Source organism: Misgurnus anguillicaudatus, chromosome 21 (assembly GCF_027580225.2).
Source record: "Misgurnus anguillicaudatus chromosome 21, ASM2758022v2, whole genome shotgun sequence".
Taxonomy (NCBI): domain Eukaryota; kingdom Metazoa; phylum Chordata; class Actinopteri; order Cypriniformes; family Cobitidae; genus Misgurnus; species Misgurnus anguillicaudatus.
The window spans coordinates 64,202,836-64,227,051 of record NC_073357.2 but is presented as its reverse complement, the minus strand read 5'-3'; the positions used below and the strand labels follow the sequence as shown (position 1 = coordinate 64,227,051).

The following is a 24,216-nucleotide window of genomic DNA, read 5'->3' as shown; positions in this document are numbered from 1 at the left end:
CAGTTGCACCAACAACCACGACAGCTGCACCAACAACCACAACACAAGCACAAACAACCACAACATTTGCGACAACAACAACAACAGTTGCACCAACAACCACAACACAAGCACAAACAACCACAACAGTTGCGCCAACAACCACAATAGTTGCGCCAACAACCACAACAGCTGCACCAACAACCACGACAGCTGCACCAACAACCACAACAGCTGCACCAACAACCACAACAGCTGCACCTACAACTACGAAAGTTGCATCAACAACTACAACGGCTGCACCAACAACCACAACAGTTGTACCAACAACCACAACAGCTGCACCAACAACCACTACAGTTGCACCAACAACCACAACAACTGCACCAACAACCACAACAGCTGCACCAAAACCCACAACACAAGCACAAACAACCACAACAGTTGCACCAACAACCACAACACAAGCACAAACAACCACAACAGTTGCGCCAACAACCACAACTACTGCAGCAACAACCACAACAGTTGCACCAACAACACAACAGCGCACCAACAACCACAACAGCACAAACAACCACAACAGCGCCAACAACCACAACAGTTGCACCAACAACCACAACAGTTGCACCAACAACCACAACACAAGCACAAACAACCACAACAGTTGCGCCAACAACCACAATAGTTGCACCAACAACAACAACAACAGTTGCACCAACAACCACAACACAAGCACAAACAACCACAACAGTTGCGCCAACAACCACAATAGTTGCACAACAACCACAACAGCTGCACCAACAACAACGACAGCTGCACCAACAACCACAACAGCTGCACCAACAACCACAACAGTTGCAACAACAACCACGACAGCTGCATCAACAACCACGACATTTGCACAAACAACCACAACAGCTGAACCAACAACCACAACACAAGCACCAACAACCACTACAGTTGTACCATCAACCACAACATCTGCACCAACAACCACAACAGTTGCACCAACAACCACAACACAAGCACAAACAACCACAACAGTTGCACCAACAACCACAAAACAAGCACAAACAACCACAACAGTTGTGCCAACAACCACAACTACTGCAGAAACAACCACAACAGCTGCACCAACAACCACAACACAAGCACAAACAACCACAACAGTTGCGCCAACAACCACAACTACTGCAGCAACAACCACAACAGCTGCACCAACAACCACAACAGTTGCACCAACAACAACTGCACCAACAAGCACAACAGCTGCACCAAAACCCACAACACAAGCACAAACAACCACAACAGTTGCATCAACAACCACAACCCACTCACAAACACCCATAACAGTAGCTCCAACAACCTCAACTACAGAAGCTACAACCACACCAGCTTCTCCACATACCACAACACAAGCACAAACAAACACAACAGTTGCGCCAACAACCACAATAGTTGCACCAACAACCACAACAGTTGCACCAACAACCACGACAGCTGCACCAACAACCACAACACAAGCACAAACAACCACAACATTTGCGCAAACAACAACAACAACAGTTGCACCAACAACCACAACACAAGCACAAACAACCACAACAGTTGCGCCAACAACCACAATAGTTGCGCCAACAACCACAACAGCTGCACCAACAACCACGACAGCTGCACCAACAACCACAACAGCTGCACCAACAACCACAACAGTTGCACCAACAACTACAACACAAGCACAAACAACCACAACAGTTGCACCAACAACCACAACACAAGCACCAACAACCACAACAGCTGCACCTACAACTACGAAAGTTGCATCAACAACTACAACGGCTGCACCAACAACCACAACAGTTGTACCAACAACCTCAACAGCTGCACCAACAACCACTACAGTTGTACCAACAACCACAACATCTGCACCAACAACCACAACAGTTGCACCAACAACCACAACACAAGCACAAACAACCACAACAGTTGCGCCAACAACCACAATAGTTGCACCAACAACAACAACAGTTGCACCAACAACCACAAAACAAGCACAAACAACCACAACAGTTGCGCCAACAACCACAACTACTGCAGCAACAACCACAACAGCTGCACCAACAACTACAACAGTTGCACCAACAACCACAACACAAGCACAAACAACCACAACAGCTGCACCTACAACTTCGAAAGTTGCATCAACAACTACAACGGCTGCACCAACAACCACAACAGTTGCACCAACAACCACAACAGCTGCACCAACAACCACTACAGTTGTACCAACAACCACAACATCTGCACCAACAACCACAACAGTTGCACCAACAACCACAACACAAGCACAAACAACCACAACAGTTGCACCAACAACCACAAAACAAGCACAAACAACCACAACAGTTGCGCCAACAACCACAACTACTGCAGAAACAACCACAACAGCTGCACCAACAACCACAACACAAGCACAAACAACCACAACAGTTGCGCCAACAACCACAACTACTGCAGCAACAACCACAACAGTTGCACCAACAACTACAACAGTTGCACCAACAACCACAACACAAGCACAAACAACCACAACATTTGCGCCAACAACCACAACAGTTGCACCAACAACAACAACAACAGTTGCACCAACAACCACAACACAAGCACAAACAACCACAACAGTTGCGCCAACAACCACAATAGTTGCACAAACAACCACAACAGCTGCACCAACAACAACGACAGCTGCACCAACAACCACAACAGCTGCACCAACAACCACAACAGTTGCACCAACAACCACGACAGCTGCATCAACAACCACGACATTTGCACAAACAACCACAACAGCTGCACCAACAACCACAACACAAGCACCAACAACCACTACAGTTGTACCATCAACAACAACATCTGCACCAACAACCACAACAGTTGCACCAACAACCACAAAACAAGCACAAACAACCACAACAGTTGTGCCAACAACCACAAAACAAGCACAAACAACCACAACAGTTGTGCCAACAACCACAACTACTGCAGAAACAACCACAACAGCTGCACCAACAACCACAACACAAGCACAAACAACCACAACAGTTGCGCCAACAACCACAACTACTGCAGCAACAACCACAACAGCTGCACCAACAACCACAACAGTTGCACCAACAACCACAACAACTGCACCAACAAGCACAACAGCTGCACCAAAACCCACAACACAAGCACAAACAACCACAACAGTTGCACCAACAACCACAACACAAGCACAAACAACCACAACAGTTGCGCCAACAACCACAACTACTGCAGCAACAACCACAACAGCTGCACCAACAACCACAACACAAGCACAAACAACCACAACAGTTGCGCCAACAACCACAATAGTTGTGCCAACAACCACAACAGCTGCACCAACAACCACAACAACAACAACCACTACAGCTGCACCAACAACCACAACAGTTGCACCAACAACCACGACAGCTGCACCAACAACCACAACACAAGCACAAACAACCACAACATTTGCGCCAACAACAACAACAGTTGCACCAACAACCACAACACAAGCACAAACAACCACAACAGTTGCGCCAACAACCACAATAGTTGCGCCAACAACCACAACAGCTGCACCAACAACCACGACAGCTGCACCAACAACCACAACAGCTGCACCAACAACCACAACAGCTGCACCTACAACTACGAAAGTTGCATCAACAACTACAACGGCTGCACCAACAACCACAACAGTTGTACCAACAACCACAACAGCTGCACCAACAACCACTACAGTTGTACCAACAACCACAACATCTGCACCAACAACCACAACAGTTGCACCAACAACCACAACACAAGCACAAACAACCACAACAGTTGCACCAACAACCACAAAACAAGCACAAACAACCACAACAGTTGCGCCAACAACCACAACTACTGCAGAAACAACCACAACAGCTGCACCAACAACCACAACACAAGCACAAACAACCACAACACAAGCACCAACAACCACAACAGCTGCACCTACAACTACGAAAGTTGCATCAACAACTACAACGGCTGCACCAACAACCACAACAGTTGTACCAACAACCACAACAGCTGCACCAACAACCAATACACTTGAACCAACAACCACAACACTTGCACCAACAACCACGACACTTGAACCAACAACCACAACACAAGCACCAACAACTACAACAGCTGCACCGACAACTACGAAAGTTGCATCAACAACTACAACGGCTGCACCAACAACCACAACAGTTGTACCAACAACCACAACAGCTGCACCAACAACCACTACAGTTGTACCAACAACCACAACATCTGCACCAACAACCACAACAGTTGCACCAACAACCACAACACAAGCACAAACAACCACAACAGTTGCACCAACAACCACAAAACAAGCACAAACAACCACAACAGTTGCGCCAACAACCACAACTACTGCAGAAACAACCACAACAGCTGCACCAACAACCACAACACAAGCACAAACAACCACAACAGTTGAGCCAACAACCACAACTACTGCAGCAACAACCACAACAGCTGCACCAACAACTACAACAGTTGCACCAACAACTGCACCAACAACCACAACAGCTGCACCAAAACCCACAACACAAGCACAAACAACCACAACAGTTGCACCAACAACCACAACACAAGCACAAACAACCACAACAGTTGCGCCAACAACCACAATAGTTGCACCAACAACAACAACAGTTGCACCAACAACCACAACACAAGCACAAACAACCACAACAGTTGCGCCAACAACCACAATAGTTGCACCAACAACCACAACAGCTGCACCAACAACAACGACAGCTGCACCAACAACCACAACAGCTGCACCAACAACCACAACACAAGCACAAACAACCACAACATTTGCGCCAACAACAACAACAGTTGCACCAACAACCACAACACAAGCACAAACAACCACAACAGTTGCGCCAACAACCACAACAGTTGCACCAACAACCACGACAGTTGCAACAACAACCACGAACAGTTGCACCAACAACCACAACACAAGCACAAACAACCACAACATTTGCGCCAACAACCACAACAGTTGCACCAACAACCACGACAGTTGCAACAACAACCACTACAGCTGCACCAACAAGCACAACAGCTGCACCAACAACCACAACAGTTGCACCAACAACCACGACAGTTGCACCAACAACCACGACAGCTGCATCAACAACCACAACATTTGCACAAACAACCACAACAGTTGCACCAACAACCACAAAACAAGCACAAACAACCACAACAGTTGCGCCAACAACCACAACTACTGCAGAAACCACCACAACAGCTGCACCAACAACCACAACACAAGCACAAACAACCACAACAGTTGCGCCAACAACCACAACTACTGCAGCAACAACCACAACAGCTGCACCAACAACAACAACAACTGCACCAACAACCACAACAGCTGCATCAAAACCCACAACACAAGCACAAACAACCACAACAGTTGCGCCAACAACCACAACTACTGCAGCAACAACCACAACAGTTGCACCAACAACTACAACAGTTGCACCAACAACCACAACACAAGCACAAACAACCACAACATTTGCGCCAACAACCACAACAGTTGCACCAACAACAACAACAGTTGCACCAACAACCACAACACAAGCACAAACAACCACAACAGTTGCGCCAACAACCACAATAGTTGCACCAACAACAACAACAACAGTTGCACCAACAACCACAACACAAGCACAAACAACCACAACAGTTGCGCCAACAACCACAATAGTTGCACCAACAACCACAACAGCTGCACCAACAACCACAACAGCTGCACCAACAACCACAACAGTTGCACCAACAACCACAACAGCTGCATCAACAACCACGACATTTGCACAAACAACCACAACAGCTGCACCAACAACCACAACACAAGCACCAACAACCACTACAGTTGTACCAACAACCACAACATCTGCACCAACAACCACAACACAAGCACAAACAACCACAACAGTTGCACCAACAACCACAAAACAAGCACAAACAACCACAACAGTTGCGCCAACAACCACAACTACTGCAGAAACAACCACAACAGCTGCACCAACAACCACAACACAAGCACAAACAACCACAACAGTTGCGCCAACAACCACAACTACTGCAGCAACAACCACAACAGCTGCACCAACAACCACAACAGCTGCACCAACAACCACAACACAAGCACAAACAACCACAACAGTTGCGCCAACAACCACAACTACTGCACCAACAACCACAACAGTTGCACCAACAACCACAACAGTTGCGCCAACAACCACAATAGTTGCACCAACAACCACAACAGTTGCACCAACAACCACAACACAAGCACAAACAACAACAACTGTTGCTTCAACCACCACTACAGTTGCACCAACAACCACTACAGCCTCACCAACAAGCACAACAGCTGCACCAACAACCACAACAGTTGCACCAACAACCACAACAGCTGCATCAACAACCACAACACATTTGCACAAACAAGCACAACAGCTGCACCAACAACCACAACACAAGCACCAACAACCACTACAGTTGTACCAACAACCACAACATCTGCACCAACAACCACAACACAAGCACAAACAACCACAACAGTTGCACCAACAACCACAAAACAAGCACAAACAACCACAACAGTTGCGCCAACAACCACAACTACTGCAGAAACAACCACAACAGCTGCACCAACAACCACAACACAAGCACAAACAACCACAACAGTTGCGCCAACAACCACAACTACTGCAGCAACAACCACAACAGCTGCACCAACAACCACAACAGCTGCACCAACAACCACAACACAAGCACAAACAACCACAACAGTTGCGCCAACAACCACAATAGTTGTGCCAACAACCACAACAGCTGCACCAACAACCACGACAGCTGCAACAACAACCACAACAGCTGCACCAACAACCACAACAGTTGCACCAACAACCACGACAGCTGCACCAACAACCACAACACAAGCACAAACAACCACAACATTTGCGCCAACAACAACAACAGTTGCACCAACAACCACAACACAAGCACAAACAACCACAACAGTTGCGCCAACAACCACAATAGTTGCGCCAACAACCACAACAGCTGCACCAACAACCACGACAGCTGCACCAACAACCACAAAAGCTGCATCAACAACCACAACAGTTGCACCAACAACCACAACAGCTGCATCAACAACCACAACATTTGCACAAACAACCACAACAGTTGCACCAACAACCACAAAACAAGCACAAACAACCACAACAGTTGCGCCAACAACCACAACTACTGCAGAAACAACCACAACAGCTGCACCAACAACCACAACACAAGCACAAACAACCACAACATTTGCGCCAACAACAACAACAGTTGCACCAACAACCACAACACAAGCACAAACAACCACAACAGTTGCGCCAACAACCACAATAGTTGCGCCAACAACCACAACAGTTGCACCAACAACCACGACAGCTGCATCAACAACCACAACATTTGCACAAACAACCACAACAGTTGCACCAACAACCACAAAACAAGCACAAACAACCACAACAGTTGCGCCAACAACCACAACTACTGCAGCAACAACCACACCAGCTGCACCAACAACCACAACAGTTGCACCAACAACCACAACAACTGCACCAACAACCACAACAGCTGCACCAAAACCCACAACACAAGCACAAACAACCACAACAGTTGCACCAACAACCACAACACAAGCACAAACAACCACAACAGTTGCGCCAACAACCACAACTACTGCAGCAACAAACACAACAGTTGCACCAACAACTACAACAGTTGCACCAACAACCACAACACAAGCACAAACAACCACAACATTTGCTCCAACAACCACAACAGTTGCACCAACAACAACAACAGTTGCACCAACAACCACAACACAAGCACAAACAACCACAACAGTTGCGCCAACAACCACAATAGTTGCGCCAACAACCACAACAGCTGCACCAACAACAACGACAGCTGCACCAACAACCACAACAGCTGCACCAACAACCACAACATTTGCACCAACAACCACAACAGTTGCACCAACAACCACGACAGCTGCATCAACAACCACAACATTTGCACAAACAACCACAACAGTTGCACCAACAACCACAAAACAAGCACAAACAACCACAACAGTTGCGCCAACAACCACAACTACTGCAGAAACAACCACAACAGCTGCACCAACAACCACAACAGTTGCACCAACAACCACAACAACTGCACCAACAACCACAACAGCTGCACCAAAACCCACAACACAAGCACAAACAACCACAACAGTTGCACCAACAACCACAACACAAGCACAAACAACCACAACAGTTGCGCCAACAACCACAACAGTTGCACCAACAACAACAACAGTTGCACCAACAACCACAACACAAGCACAAACAACCACAACAGTTGCGCCAACAACCACAATAGTTGCACCAACAACAACAACAGTTGCACCAACAACCACAACACAAGCACAAACAACCACAACAGTTGCGCCAACAACCACAATAGTTGCACCAACAACCACAACAGCTGCACCAACAACCACAACAGCTGCACCAACAACCACAACAGTTGCACCAACAACCACGACAGCTGCATCAACAACCACGACATTTGCACAAACAACCACAACACCTGCACCAACAACCACAACACAAGCACCGACAACCACTACAGTTGCACCAACAACCACAACATCTGCACCAACAACCACAACACAAGCACAAACAACCACAACAGTTGCACCAACAACCACAAAACAAGCACAAACAACCACAACAGTTGCGCCAACAACCACAACTACTGCAGAAACAACCACAACAGCTGCACCAACAACCACAACACAAGCACAAACAACCACAACAGTTGCGCCAACAACCACAACTACTGCAGCAACAACCACAACAGCTGCACCAACAACCACAACAGCTGCACCAACAACCACAACACAAGCACAAACAACCACAACAGTTGCGCCAACAACCACAACTACTGCAGCAACAACCACAACAGTTGCACCAACAACCACAACAGTTGCGCCAACAACCACAATAGTTGTGCCAACAACCACAACAGCTGCACCAACAACCACGACAGCTGCAACAACAACCACAACAGCTGCACCAACAACCACAACACAAGCACAAACAACCACAACATTGCGCCAACAACAACAACAGTTGCACCAACAACCACAACACAAGCACAAACAACCACAACATTTGCACCAACAACAACAACAGCTGCACCAACAACCACAACACAAGCACAAACAACCACAACAATTTGCGCCAACAACAACAACAGTTGCACCAACAACCACAACACAAGCACAAACAACCACAACAGTTGCGCCAACAACCACAATAGTTGCGCCAACAACCACAACAGCTGCACCAACAACCACGACAGCTGCACCAACAACCACAACAGTTGCACCAACAACCACAACACAAGCACAAACAACCACAACAGTTGCGCCAACAACCACAACTACTGCAGCAACAAACACAACAGTTGCACCAACAACTACAACAGTTGCACCAACAACCACAACACAAGCACAAACAACCACAACATTTGCGCCAACAACCACAACAGTTGCACCAACAACAACAACAACAGTTGCACCAACAACCACAACACAAGCACAAACAACCACAACAGTTGCGCCAACAACCACAATAGTTGCGCCAACAACCACAACAGCTGCACCAACAACAACGACAGCTGCACCAACAACCACAACAGCTGCACCAACAACCACAACATTTGCACCAACAACCACAACAGTTGCACCAACAACCACGACAGCTGCATCAACAACCACAACATTTGCACAAACAACCACAACAGTTGCACCAACAACCACAAAACAAGCACAAACAACCACAACAGTTGCGCCAACAACCACAACTACTGCAGAAACAACCACAACAGCTGCACCAACAACCACAACAGTTGCACCAACAACCACAACAGCTGCATCAACAACCACAACATTTGCACAAACAACCACAACAGTTGCACCAACAACCACAAAACAAGCACAAACAACCACAACAGTTGCGCCAACAACCACAACTACTGCAGAAACAACCACAACAGCTGCACCAACAACCACAACACAAGCACAAACAACCACAACATTTGCGCCAACAACAACAACAGTTGCACCAACAACCACAACACAAGCACAAACAACCACAACAGTTGCGCCAACAACCACAATAGTTGCGCCAACAACCACAACAGTTGCACCAACAACCACGACAGCTGCATCAACAACCACAACATTTGCACAAACAACCACAACAGTTGCACCAACAACCACAAAACAAGCACAAACAACCACAACAGTTGCGCCAACAACCACAACTACTGCAGCAACAACCACACCAGCTGCACCAACAACCACAACAGTTGCACCAACAACCACAACAACTGCACCAACAACCACAACAGCTGCACCAAAACCCACAACACAAGCACAAACAACCACAACAGTTGCACCAACAACCACAACACAAGCACAAACAACCACAACAGTTGCGCCAACAACCACAACTACTGCAGCAACAAACACAACAGTTGCACCAACAACTACAACAGTTGCACCAACAACCACAACACAAGCACAAACAACCACAACATTTGCACCAACAACCACAACAACTGCACCAACAACCACAACAGCTGCACCAACAACCACAACACAAGCACAAACAACCACAACAGTTGCACCAACAACCACAACACAAGCACAAACAACCACAACAGTTGCACCAACAACCACAACAGTTGCACCAACAACAACAACAGTTGCACCAACAACCACAACACAAGCACAAACAACCACAACAGTTGCGCCAACAACCACAATAGTTGCACCAACAACAACAACAGTTGCACCAACAACCACAACACAAGCACAAACAACCACAACAGTTGCGCCAACAACCACAATAGTTGCACCAACAACCACAACAGCTGCACCAACAACCACAACAGCTGCACCAACAACCACAACAGTTGCACCAACAACCACGACAGCTGCATCAACAACCACGACATTTGCACAAACAACCACAACAGCTGCACCAACAACCACAACACAAGCACCAACAACCACTACAGTTGTACCAACAACCACAACATCTGCACCAACAACCACAACACAAGCACAAACAACCACAACAGTTGCACCAACAACCACAAAACAAGCACAAACAACCACAACAGTTGCGCCAACAACCACAACTACTGCAGAAACAACCACAACAGCTGCACCAACAACCACAACACAAGCACAAACAACCACAACAGTTGCGCCAACAACCACAACTACTGCAGCAACAACCACAACAGCTGCACCAACAACCACAACAGCTGCACCAACAACCACAACACAAGCACAAACAACCACAACAGTTGCGCCAACAACCACAACAGCTGCACAAACAACCACAACAGTTGCACCAACAACCACAACAACTGCACCAACAACCACAACAGCTGCACCAAAACCCACAACACAAGCACAAACAACCACAACAGTTGCACCAACAACCACAACACAAGCACAAACAACCACAACAGTTGCACCAACAACCACAACAGTTGCACCAACAACAACAACAGTTGCACCAACAACCACAACACAAGCACAAACAACCACAACAGTTGCGCCAACAACCACAATAGTTGCACCAACAACAACAACAGTTGCACCAACAACCACAACACAAGCACAAACAACCACAACAGTTGCGCCAACAACCACAATAGTTGCACCAACAACCACAACAGCTGCACCAACAACCACAACAGCTGCACCAACAACCACAACAGTTGCACCAACAACCACGACAGCTGCATCAACAACCACGACATTTGCACAAACAACCACAACAGCTGCACCAACAACCACAACACAAGCACCAACAACCACTACAGTTGTACCAACAACCACAACATCTGCACCAACAACCACAACACAAGCACAAACAACCACAACAGTTGCACCAACAACCACAAAACAAGCACAAACAACCACAACAGTTGCGCCAACAACCACAACTACTGCAGAAACAACCACAACAGCTGCACCAACAACCACAACACAAGCACAAACAACCACAACAGTTGCGCCAACAACCACAACTACTGCAGCAACAACCACAACAGTTGCACCAACAACCACAACAGTTGCGCCAACAACCACAATAGTTGTGCCAACAACCACAACAGCTGCACCAACAACCACGACAGCTGCAACAACAACCACAACAGCTGCACCAACAACCACAACACAAGCACAAACAACCACAACATTTGCGCCAACAACAACAACAGTTGCACCAACAACCACAACACAAGCACAAACAACCACAACATTTGCACCAACAACAACAACAGCTGCACCAACAACCACAACACAAGCACAAACAACCACAACAATTGCGCCAACAACAACAACAGTTGCACCAACAACCACAACACAAGCACAAACAACCACAACAGTTGCGCCAACAACCACAATAGTTGCGCCAACAACCACAACAGCTGGACCAACAACCACGACAGCTGCACCAACAACCACAACAGCTGCACCAACAACCACAACACAAGCACAAACAACCACAACAGTTGCGCCAACAACCACAACTACTGCAGCAACAAACACAACAGTTGCACCAACAACTACAACAGTTGCACCAACAACCACAACACAAGCACAAACAACCACAACATTTGCGCCAACAACCACAACAGTTGCACCAACAACAACAACAGTTGCACCAACAACCACAATACAAGCACAAACAACCACAACAGTTGCGCCAACAACCACAATAGTTGCGCCAACAACCACAACAGCTGCACCAACAACAACGACAGCTGCACCAACAACCACAACAGCTGCACCAACAACCACAACATTTGCACCAACAACCACAACAGTTGCACCAACAACCACGACAGCTGCATCAACAACCACAACATTTGCACAAACAACCACAACAGTTGCACCAACAACCACAAAACAAGCACAAACAACCACAACAGTTGCGCCAACAACCACAACTACTGCAGAAACAACCACAACAGCTGCACCAACAACCACAACAGTTGCACCAACAACCACAACAACTGCACCAAACAACCACAACAGTTGCTCCAACAACCACAACAAAAGCTCCAACAACCACAACAGTTGCTCCAAACACCACAACAGATGCACCAACAACCACAACAGTTGCTCAAACAACCACAACAGATGCTCCAACAACCACAACAGTTGCGCCAACAACCACAATAGTTGCACCAACAACAACAACAGTTGCACCAACAACCACAACACAAGCACAAACAACCACAACAGTTGCGCCAACAACCACAATAGTTGCACCAACAACCACAACAGCTGCACCAACAACCACAACAGCTGCACCAACAACCACAACAGTTGCACCAACAACCACGACAGCTGCATCAACAACCACGACATTTGCACAAACAACCACAACAGCTGCACCAACAACCACAACACAAGCACCAACAACCACAACATCTGCACCAACAACCACAACACAAGCACAAACAACCACAACAGTTGCACCAACAACCACAAAACAAGCACAAACAACCACAACAGTTGCGCCAACAACCACAACTACTGCAGAAACAACCACAACAGCTGCACCAACAACCACAACACAAGCACAAACAACCACAACAGTTGCGCCAACAACCACAACTACTGCGCCAACAACCACAACAGCTGCACCAACAACCACAACAGCTGCACCAACAACCACAACACAAGCACAAACAACCACAACAGTTGCGCCAACAACCACAACTACTGCAGCAACAACCACAACAGTTGCACCAACAACCACAACAGTTGCGCCAACAACCACAATAGTTGTGCCAACAACCACAACAGCTGCACCAACAACCACGACAGCTGCAACAACAACCACAACAGCTGCACCAACAACCACAACACAAGCACAAACAACCACAACATTTTCGCCAACAACAACAACAGTTGCACCAACAACCACAACACAAGCACAAACAACCACAACATTTGCGCCAACAACAACAACAGCTGCACCAACAACCACAACACAAGCACAAACAACCACAACATTTGCGCCAACAACAACAACAGTTGCACCAACAACCACAACAGTTGCACCAACAACCACAACAGTTGCGCCAACAACCACAATAGTTGCGCCAACAACCACAACAGCTGCACCAACAACCACAAAACAAGCACAAACAACCACAACAGTTGCGCCAACAACCACAACTACTGCAGCAACAACCACACCAGCTGCACCAACAACCACAACAGTTGCACCAACAACCACGACAGCTGCATCAACAACCACAACATTTGCACAAACAACCACAACAGTTGCACCAACAACCACAAAACAAGCACAAACAACCACAACAGTTGCACCAACAACCACAACACAAGCACAAACAACCACAACATTTGTACCAACAACAACAACAGTTGCACCAACAACCACAACACAAGCACAAACAACCACAACAGTTGCGCCAACAACCACAATAGTTGCGCCAACAACCACAACAGTTGCGCCAACAACCACAATAGTTGCGCCAACAACCACAACAGCTGCACCAACAACCACGACAGCTGCACCAACAACCACAACAGCTGCACCAACAACCACAACAGTTGCACCAACAACCACGACAGCTGCATCAACAACCACAACATTTGCACAAACAACCACAACAGTTGCACCAACAACCACAAAACAAGCACAAACAACCACAACAGTTGCGCCAACAACCACAACTACTGCAGCAACAACCACACCAGCTGCACCAACAACCACAACAGTTGCACCAACAACCACAACAACTGCACCAACAACCACAACAGCTGCACCAAAACCCACAACACAAGCACAAACAACCACAACAGTTGCACCAACAACCACAACACAAGCACAAACAACCACAACAGTTGCGCCAACAACCACAACTACTGCAGCAACAAACACAACAGTTGCACCAACAACTACAACAGTTGCACCAACAACCACAACACAAGCACAAACAACCACAACAGTTGCGCCAACAACAACAACAGTTGCACCAACAACCACAACAGAAGCACAAACAACCACAACAGTTGCGCCAACAACCACAATAGTTGCGCCAACAACCACAACAGCTGCACCAACAACAACGACAGCTGCACCAACAACCACAACAGCTGCACCAACAACCACAACATTTGCACCAACAACCACAATAGTTGCACCAACAACCACGACAGCTGCATCAACAACCACAACATTTGCACAAACAACCACAACAGTTGCACCAACAACCACAAAACAAGCACAAACAACCACAACAGTTGCGCCAACAACCACAACACAAGCACAAACAACCACAACATTTGCGCCAACAACAACAACAGTTGCACCAACAACCACAACACAAGCACAAACAACCACAACAGTTGCGCCAACAACCACAATAGTTGCGCCAACAACCACAACAGTTGCGCCAACAACCACAACTACTGCAGCAACAACCACAACAGTTGCACCAACAACTACAACAGTTGCACCAACAACCACAACACAAGCACAAACAACCACAACATTTGCGCCAACAACCACAACAGTTGCACCAACAACAACAACAGTTGCACCAACAACCACAACACAAGCACAAACAACCACAACAGTTGCACCAACAACAACAACAGTTGCACCAACAACCACAACACAAGCACAAACAACAACAACAATTGTTGCTCCAACCACCACTACAATTGCTCCAACCACAACAACAGCTGCACCAACAACCACAACGACTGCAACAACAACCACTACAGCTGCACCAACAAGCACAACAGCTGCACCAACAACCACAACAAAAGCACCAACAACCACAACAGCTACACCAACAACCACAACAGCTGCACCAACAACCACAACATTTGCACCAACAACCACAACAGTTGCACCAACAACCACGACAGCTGCATCAACAACCACAACATTTGCACAAACAACCACAACAGTTGCACCAACAACCACAAAACAAGCACAAACAACCACAACAGTTGCGCCAACAACCACAACTACTGCAGAAACAACCACAACAGCTGCACCAACAACCACAACAGTTGCACCAACAACCACAACAACTGCACCAACAACCACAACAGCTGCACCAAAACCCACAACACAAGCACAAACAACCACAACAGTTGCACCAACAACCACAACACAAGCACAAACAACCACAACAGTTGCACCAACAACCACAAAACAAGCACAAACAACCACAACTGTTGCACCAACAACCACAACTACTGCAGAAACAACCACAACAGCTGCACCAACAACCACAACAGTTGCACCAACAACCACAACAACTGCACCAACAAGCACAACAGCTGCACCAAAACCCACAACACATGCACAAACAACCACAACAGTTGCACCAACAACCACAACACAAGCACAAACAACCACAACAGTTGCGCCAACAACCACAACTACTGCAGCAACAACCACAACAGCTGCACCAACAACCACAACAGCTGCACAAACAACCACAACACAAGCACAATTAACCACTAAAGCTGCACTCACAACCACAACACAAGCACAAACAACCACAACAGTTGCACCAACAACCACAACTGTTTCAGCAACAACCACAACAGTTGCACAAACAACCACAACACAAGCACCAACAACCAATACAACTGCACCAACAACCATAACACAAGTACCAACAACCACAACAACTGCACCAACAAGCACAACAGCTGCACCAAAACCCACAACACTTGCACAAACAACCACAACAGTTGCACCAACAACCACAACACAAGCACAAACAACCACAACAGTTGCGCCAACAACCACAACTACTGCAGCAACAACCACAACAGCTGCACCAACAACCACAACAGATGCACCAACAACCACAACACAAGCACAAATAACCACAACAGTTGCGCCAACAATCACAACTACTGCAGCAACAACCACAACAGTTGCACCAACAACTACAACAGTTGCACCAACAACCACAACACAAGCACAAACAACCACAACATTTGCGCCAACAACCACAACAGTTGCACCAACAACCACAACACAAGCACAAACAACCACAACAGTTGCGCCAACAACCACAATAGTTGTGCTAACAACCACAACAGCTGCACCAACAACCACGACAGCTGCACCAACAACCACAACAGCTGCACCAACAACCACAACAGTTGCACCAACAACCACGACAGCTGCATCAACAACCACAACATTTGCACAAACAACCACAACAGTTGCACCAACAACCACAACACAAGCACAAACAACCACAACAGTTGCGCCAACAACCACAATAGTTGCACCAACAACAACAACAGTTGCACCAACAACCACAACACAAGCACAAACAACCACAACAGTTGCGCCAACAACCACAATAGTTGCACAAACAACCACAACATTTGCGCCAACAACCACAACAGTTGCACCAACAACAACAACAGTTGCACCAACAACCACAACACAAGCACAAAAAACCACAACAGTTGCGCCAACAACCACAATAGTTGCACCAACAACAACGACAGCTGCACCAACAACCACAACAGCTGCACCAACAACCACAACAGTTGCACCAACAATCACGACAGCTGCATCAACAACCACGACATATGCACAAACAACCACAACAGCTGCACCAACAACCACAACACAAGCACAAACAACCACTACAGTTGTACCAACAACCACAACATCTGCACCAACAACCACAACAGTTGCACCAACAACCACAACACAAGCACAAACAAACACAACAGTTGCGCCAACAACCACAACTACTGCAGCAACAACCACAACAGCTGCACCAACAACCACAACACAAGCACAAACAACCACAACAGTTGCACCAACAACCACGACAGTTGCACCAACAACCACCACAGTTACACCAACAACCACTACAGTTGCACCAACAACCACAACAACTGCACCAACAAGCACAACAGCTGCACCAAAACCCACAACACAAGCACAAACAACCACAACAGTTGCACCAACAACCACAACAAAAGCACAAACAACCACAACAGTTGCGCCAACAACCACAACGACTGCAACAACAACCACTACAGCTGCACCAACAAGCACAACAGCTGCACCAACAACCACAACACAAGCACAAACAACCACAACAGTTGCGCCAACAACCACAACTACTGCAGCAACAACCACAACAGTTGCACCAACAACCACAACAGTTGCGCCAATTACCACAATAGTTGTGCCAACAACCACAACAGCTGCACCAACAACCACGACAGCTGCAACAACAACCACAACAGCTGCACCAACAACCACAACAGTTGCACCAACAACCACGACAGCTGCACCAACAACCACAACACAAGCACAAACAACCACAACATTTGCGCCAACAACAACAACAGTTGCACCAACAACCACAACACAAGCACAAACAACCACAACAGTTGCGCCAACAACCACAATAGTTGCGCCAACAACCACAACAGCTGCACCAACAACCACGACAGCTGCACCAACAACCACAAAAGCTGCATCAACAACCACAACAGTTGCACCAACAACCACGACAGCTGCATCAACAACCACAACATTTGCACAAACAACCACAACAGTTGCACCAACAACCACAAAACAAGCACAAACAACCACAACAGTTGCGCCAACAACCACAACTACTGCAGAAACAACCACAACAGCTGCACCAACAACCACAACACAAGCACAAACAACCACAACAGTTGCGCCAACAACCACAATAGTTGCGCCAACAACCACAACAGCTGCACCAACAACCACGACAGCTGCACCAACAACCACAACAGCTGCACCAACAACCACAACAGTTGCACCAACAACCACGACAGCTGCATCAACAACCACAACATTTGCACAAACAACCACAACAGTTGCACCAACAACCACAAAACAAGCACAAACAACCACAACAGTTGCGCCAACAACCACAACTACTGCAGCAACAACCACAACAGCTGCACCAACAACCACAACAGTTGCACCAACAACCACAACACTAGCACCAACAACCACAACAGCTGCTCCAAGAACTACGACAGTTGAACCAACAACCACAACAGCTTCACCCACAAACACAACAGCTGCTCCAACAACCACAACAGCTGCACCAACAACCACAACAGCTGCACCAACAACTACAACAATTGCACCAACAAGCATGACAGCTGCACCAACAACCACAACACAAGCACAAACAACCACAACAGCTGTTCCAAGAACTACGACAGTTGAACCAACAACCACAACAGCTGCACCAACAACCACAACAGCTGCACCAAGAACAACTACAGCTGCACCAACAACCACAACAGCTGCACCAACAACCACAACACAAGCACAAACAACCACAACAGTTGCACCAACAACCACAATAGCTGCACAAACAACCACAACACAAGCACAAACAACCACAACACAAGCACAAACAACCACAACACAAGCACAAACAACCACAACTACTGCAGCAACAACCACAACAGCTGCACAAACAACCACAACAGTTGTGCCAACAACCACAACTACTGCAGCAACAACCACAACTACTGAAGCAACAACCACAAAAGCTGCACCAACAACCACAACACAAGCACAAACAACCACAACAGTTCCACAAACAACCACAACACAAGCACAAACAACCACAACAGTTCCACAAACAACCACAACACAAGCACAAACAACCACAACAGTTGCGCCAACAACCACAACAACTGCACCAACAAGCATGACAGCTGCACCAACAACCACAACACAAGCACAAACAACCACAACAGTTGCGCCAACAACCACAATAGTTGCACAAACAACCACAACAGCTGCACCAACAACCACAACAGCTGCACCAACAACCACAACAGCTGCACCAACAACCACAACAGCTGCACAGACAACCACAACAAAAGCCCCAAGAACCACAACAGCTGCACCAACAACCACAACAGCTGCACCAACAACCACAACAAAAGCACCAACAACCACAACACAAGCTCCAACAACCACAACAAAAGCACCAACAAGCACAACTACTGCAGCAACAACCACAACAGCTGCACAAACAACCACAACAGTTGTGCCAACAACCACAACTACTGCAGCAACAACCACAACTACTGAAGCAACAACCACAAAAGCTGCACCAACAACCACAACACAAGCACAAACAACCACAACAGTTCCACAAACAACCACAACACAAGCACAAACAACCACAACAGTTCCACAAACAACCACAACACAAGCACAAACAACCACAACAGTTGCGCCAACAACCACAACGACTGCAACAACAACCACTACAGCTGCACCAACAAGCACAACAGCTGCACCAACAACCACAACACAAGCACAAACAACCACAACAGTTGCGCCAACAACCACAACTACTGCAGCAACAACCACAACAGTTGCACCAACAACCACAACAGTTGCGCCAACAACCACAACAGCTGCACCAACAACCACGACAGCTGCAACAACAACCACAACAGCTGCACCAACAACCACAACAGTTGCACCAACAACCACGACAGCTGCACCAACAACCACAACACAAGCACAAACAACCTCAACAGTTGCGCCAACAACCACAACAGCTGCACCAACAACCACGACAGCTGCACCAACAACCACAAAAGCTGCATCAACAACCACAACAGTTGCACCAACAACCACGACAGCTGCATCAACAACCACAACATTTGCACAAACAACCACAACAGTTGCACCAACAACCACAAAACAAGCACAAACAACCACAACAGTTGCGCCAACAACCACAACTACTGCAGAAACAACCACAACAGCTGCACCAACAACCACAACACAAGCACAAACAACCACAACATTTGCGCCAACAACAACAACAGTTGCACCAACAACCACGACAGCTGCATCAACAACCACAACATTTGCACAAACAACCACAACAGTTGCACCAACAACCACAAAACAAGCACAAACAACCACAACAGTTGCGCCAACAACCACAACTACTGCAGCAACAACCACACCAGCTGCACCAACAACCACAACAGTTGCACCAACAACCACAACAACTGCACCAACAACCACAACAGCTGCACCAAAACCCACAACACAAGCACAAACAACCACAACAGTTGCACCAACAACCACAACACAAGCACAAACAACCACAACAGTTGCACCAACAACCACAACTACTGCAGCAACAACCACAACAGTTGCACCAACAACTACAACAGTTGCACCAACAACCACAACACAAGCACAAACAACCACAACATTTGCGCCAACAACCACAACAGTTGCACCAACAACAACAACAGTTGCACCAACAACCACAACACAAGCACAAACATCCACAACAGTTGCACAAACAACCACAACACAAGCACCAACAACCACAACAACTGCACCAACAACCACAACAGCTGCACAAACAACCACAACACAAGCACAAACATCCACAACAGTCGCACAAACAACCACAACACAAGCACCAACAACCACAACAGTTGCACCAACAACCACAACAACTGCATCAACAACCATGACAGTTGCGCCAACAACCACAACAGCTGCACCAACAACTACAACAGTTGCACCAACAACCACAACACAAGCACAAACAACCACAACAGCTGCACAAACAACCACAACACAAGCACAAACATCCACAACAGTTGCACCAACAACAACAACAACAACAGCTGCACAAACAACCACAACAACTGCATCAACAACCATAACAGTTGCGCCAACAACCACAACAGCTGCACCAACAACTACAACAGTTGCACCAACAACCACAACACAAGCACAAACAACCACAACAGTTTCACCAACAACCACAACAGCTGCACAAACAACCACAACAGCTGAACCGACAACCACAACACAAGCTCCAACAACCACAACAAAAGCACCAACAACTACAACAGCTGAACCAACAACCACAACACAAGCACAAACAACCACAACACTTGCAACAACAACCACAACAACTGCACCAACAACCACAACACAAGCAAAAACAACCACAACAGTTGCACCAACAACTACAACAACTGCACCAACAACCACAACAACAACCACAACACAAGCACAAACAACCACAACACTTGCAACACCAACCACAACAACTGCACCAACAACCACAACAGCTGCACAAACAACCACAACAGTTGCACCAACAACCACAACACAAGCACAAACAACCACAACAGTTGCACCAACAACTACAACAGCTGCACCAACAACCACAACAGCTGCACCAACAACCACAACAGCTGCACCAACAACTACAACAGCTGCACCAACAACTACAACGGCTGGACCAACAACCACAACACAAGCACAAACAACCACAACACAAGCTCCAACAACCACAACAGCTGCACCGACAACCACAACACAAGCTCCAACAACCACAACAGCTGCACCAACAACCACAACAGCTGCACTGACAACCACAACAAAAGCACAGACAACACAAGCACCAACAACCACAACAGCTGCACCGACAACCACAACACAAGCTCCAACAACCACAACAAAAGCACCAACAACCACAACACAAGCTCCAACAACCACAACAAAAGCACCAACAACCACAACACTTGCAACAACAACCACAACAGCTGCACCAACAACCACAACACAAGCTAAAACAACCACAACAGTTGCACCAACAACTACAACAACTGCACCAACAACCACAACAACAGCTGCAAAAACAACCACAACAGTTGCACCAACAACCACAACACAAGCACAAACAACCACAACAGTTGCACCAACAACTACAACAGCTGCACAAACAACCACAACACAAGCACAAACATCCACAACAGTTGCACAAACAACCACAACAACTGCACCAACAACCACAACACAAGCACAAACATCCACAACAGTTGCACAAACAACCACAACACAAGCACCAACAACCACAACAACTGCACCAACAACCACAACAGCTGCACCAACAACCACAACAGCTGCACCAAAAAACACAACAGCTGCACAAACAACCACAACACAAGCAAAAACATCCACAACAGTCGCACAAACAACCACAACACAAGCACCAACAACCACAACAGTTGCACCAACAACCACAACAACTGCATCAACAACCATGACAGTTGCGCCAACAAACACAACAGCTGCACCAACAACTACAACAGTTGCACCAACAACCACAACACAAGCACAAACAACCACAACAGCTGCCCAAACAATCACAACACAAGCACAAACATCCACAACAGTTGCACCAACAACCACAACACAAGCACAAACAACAACAACAGCTGCCCAAACAACCACAACACAAGCTCCAACAACCACAACAGCTGCACCAACAACCACAACAGCTGCACCAACAACCACAACCGCTGCACTGACAACCACAACACAAGCTCCAACAACCACAACAGCTGCACCGACAACCACAACACAAGCTCCAACAACCACAACAGCTGCACCAACAACCACAACAGCTGCACTGACAACCACAACAAAAGCACAAACATCCACAACAGTCGCACTAACAACCACAACACAAGCACCAACAACCACAACAGTTGCACCAACAACCACAACAACTGCATCAACAACCATGACAGTTGCGCCAACAACCACAACAGCTGCACCAACAACTACAACAGTTGCACCAACAACCACAAGAGCTGCACAAACAACCACAACACAAGCACAAACATCCACAACAGTTGCACCAACAACAACAACAGCTGCACAAACAACCACAACAACTGCATCAACAACCATGACAGTTGCGCCAACAACCACAACAGCTGCACCAACAACTACAACAGTTGCACCAACAACCACAACACAAGCAAAAACAACCACAACAGTTGCACCAACAACTACAACAACTGAACCAACAACTACAACAACAGCTGCACAAACA

General features: G+C 47.1%; 1 protein-coding gene across 1 annotated transcript in view; it reads left to right on the top strand.

The window, feature by feature from the left end:
• LOC129449942 (uncharacterized) overlaps positions 1–24,216 on the top strand; it is a 74,607-nt gene that overhangs the window by 26,753 nt on the left and 23,638 nt on the right. Inside the window, exon 4 of the mRNA XM_073858863.1 lies at positions 11,499–12,110. Within this exon, the coding sequence (XP_073714964.1) occupies positions 11,499–12,110 (612 nt within the window). The remainder of the gene's footprint in view (positions 1–11,498; positions 12,111–24,216) is intronic.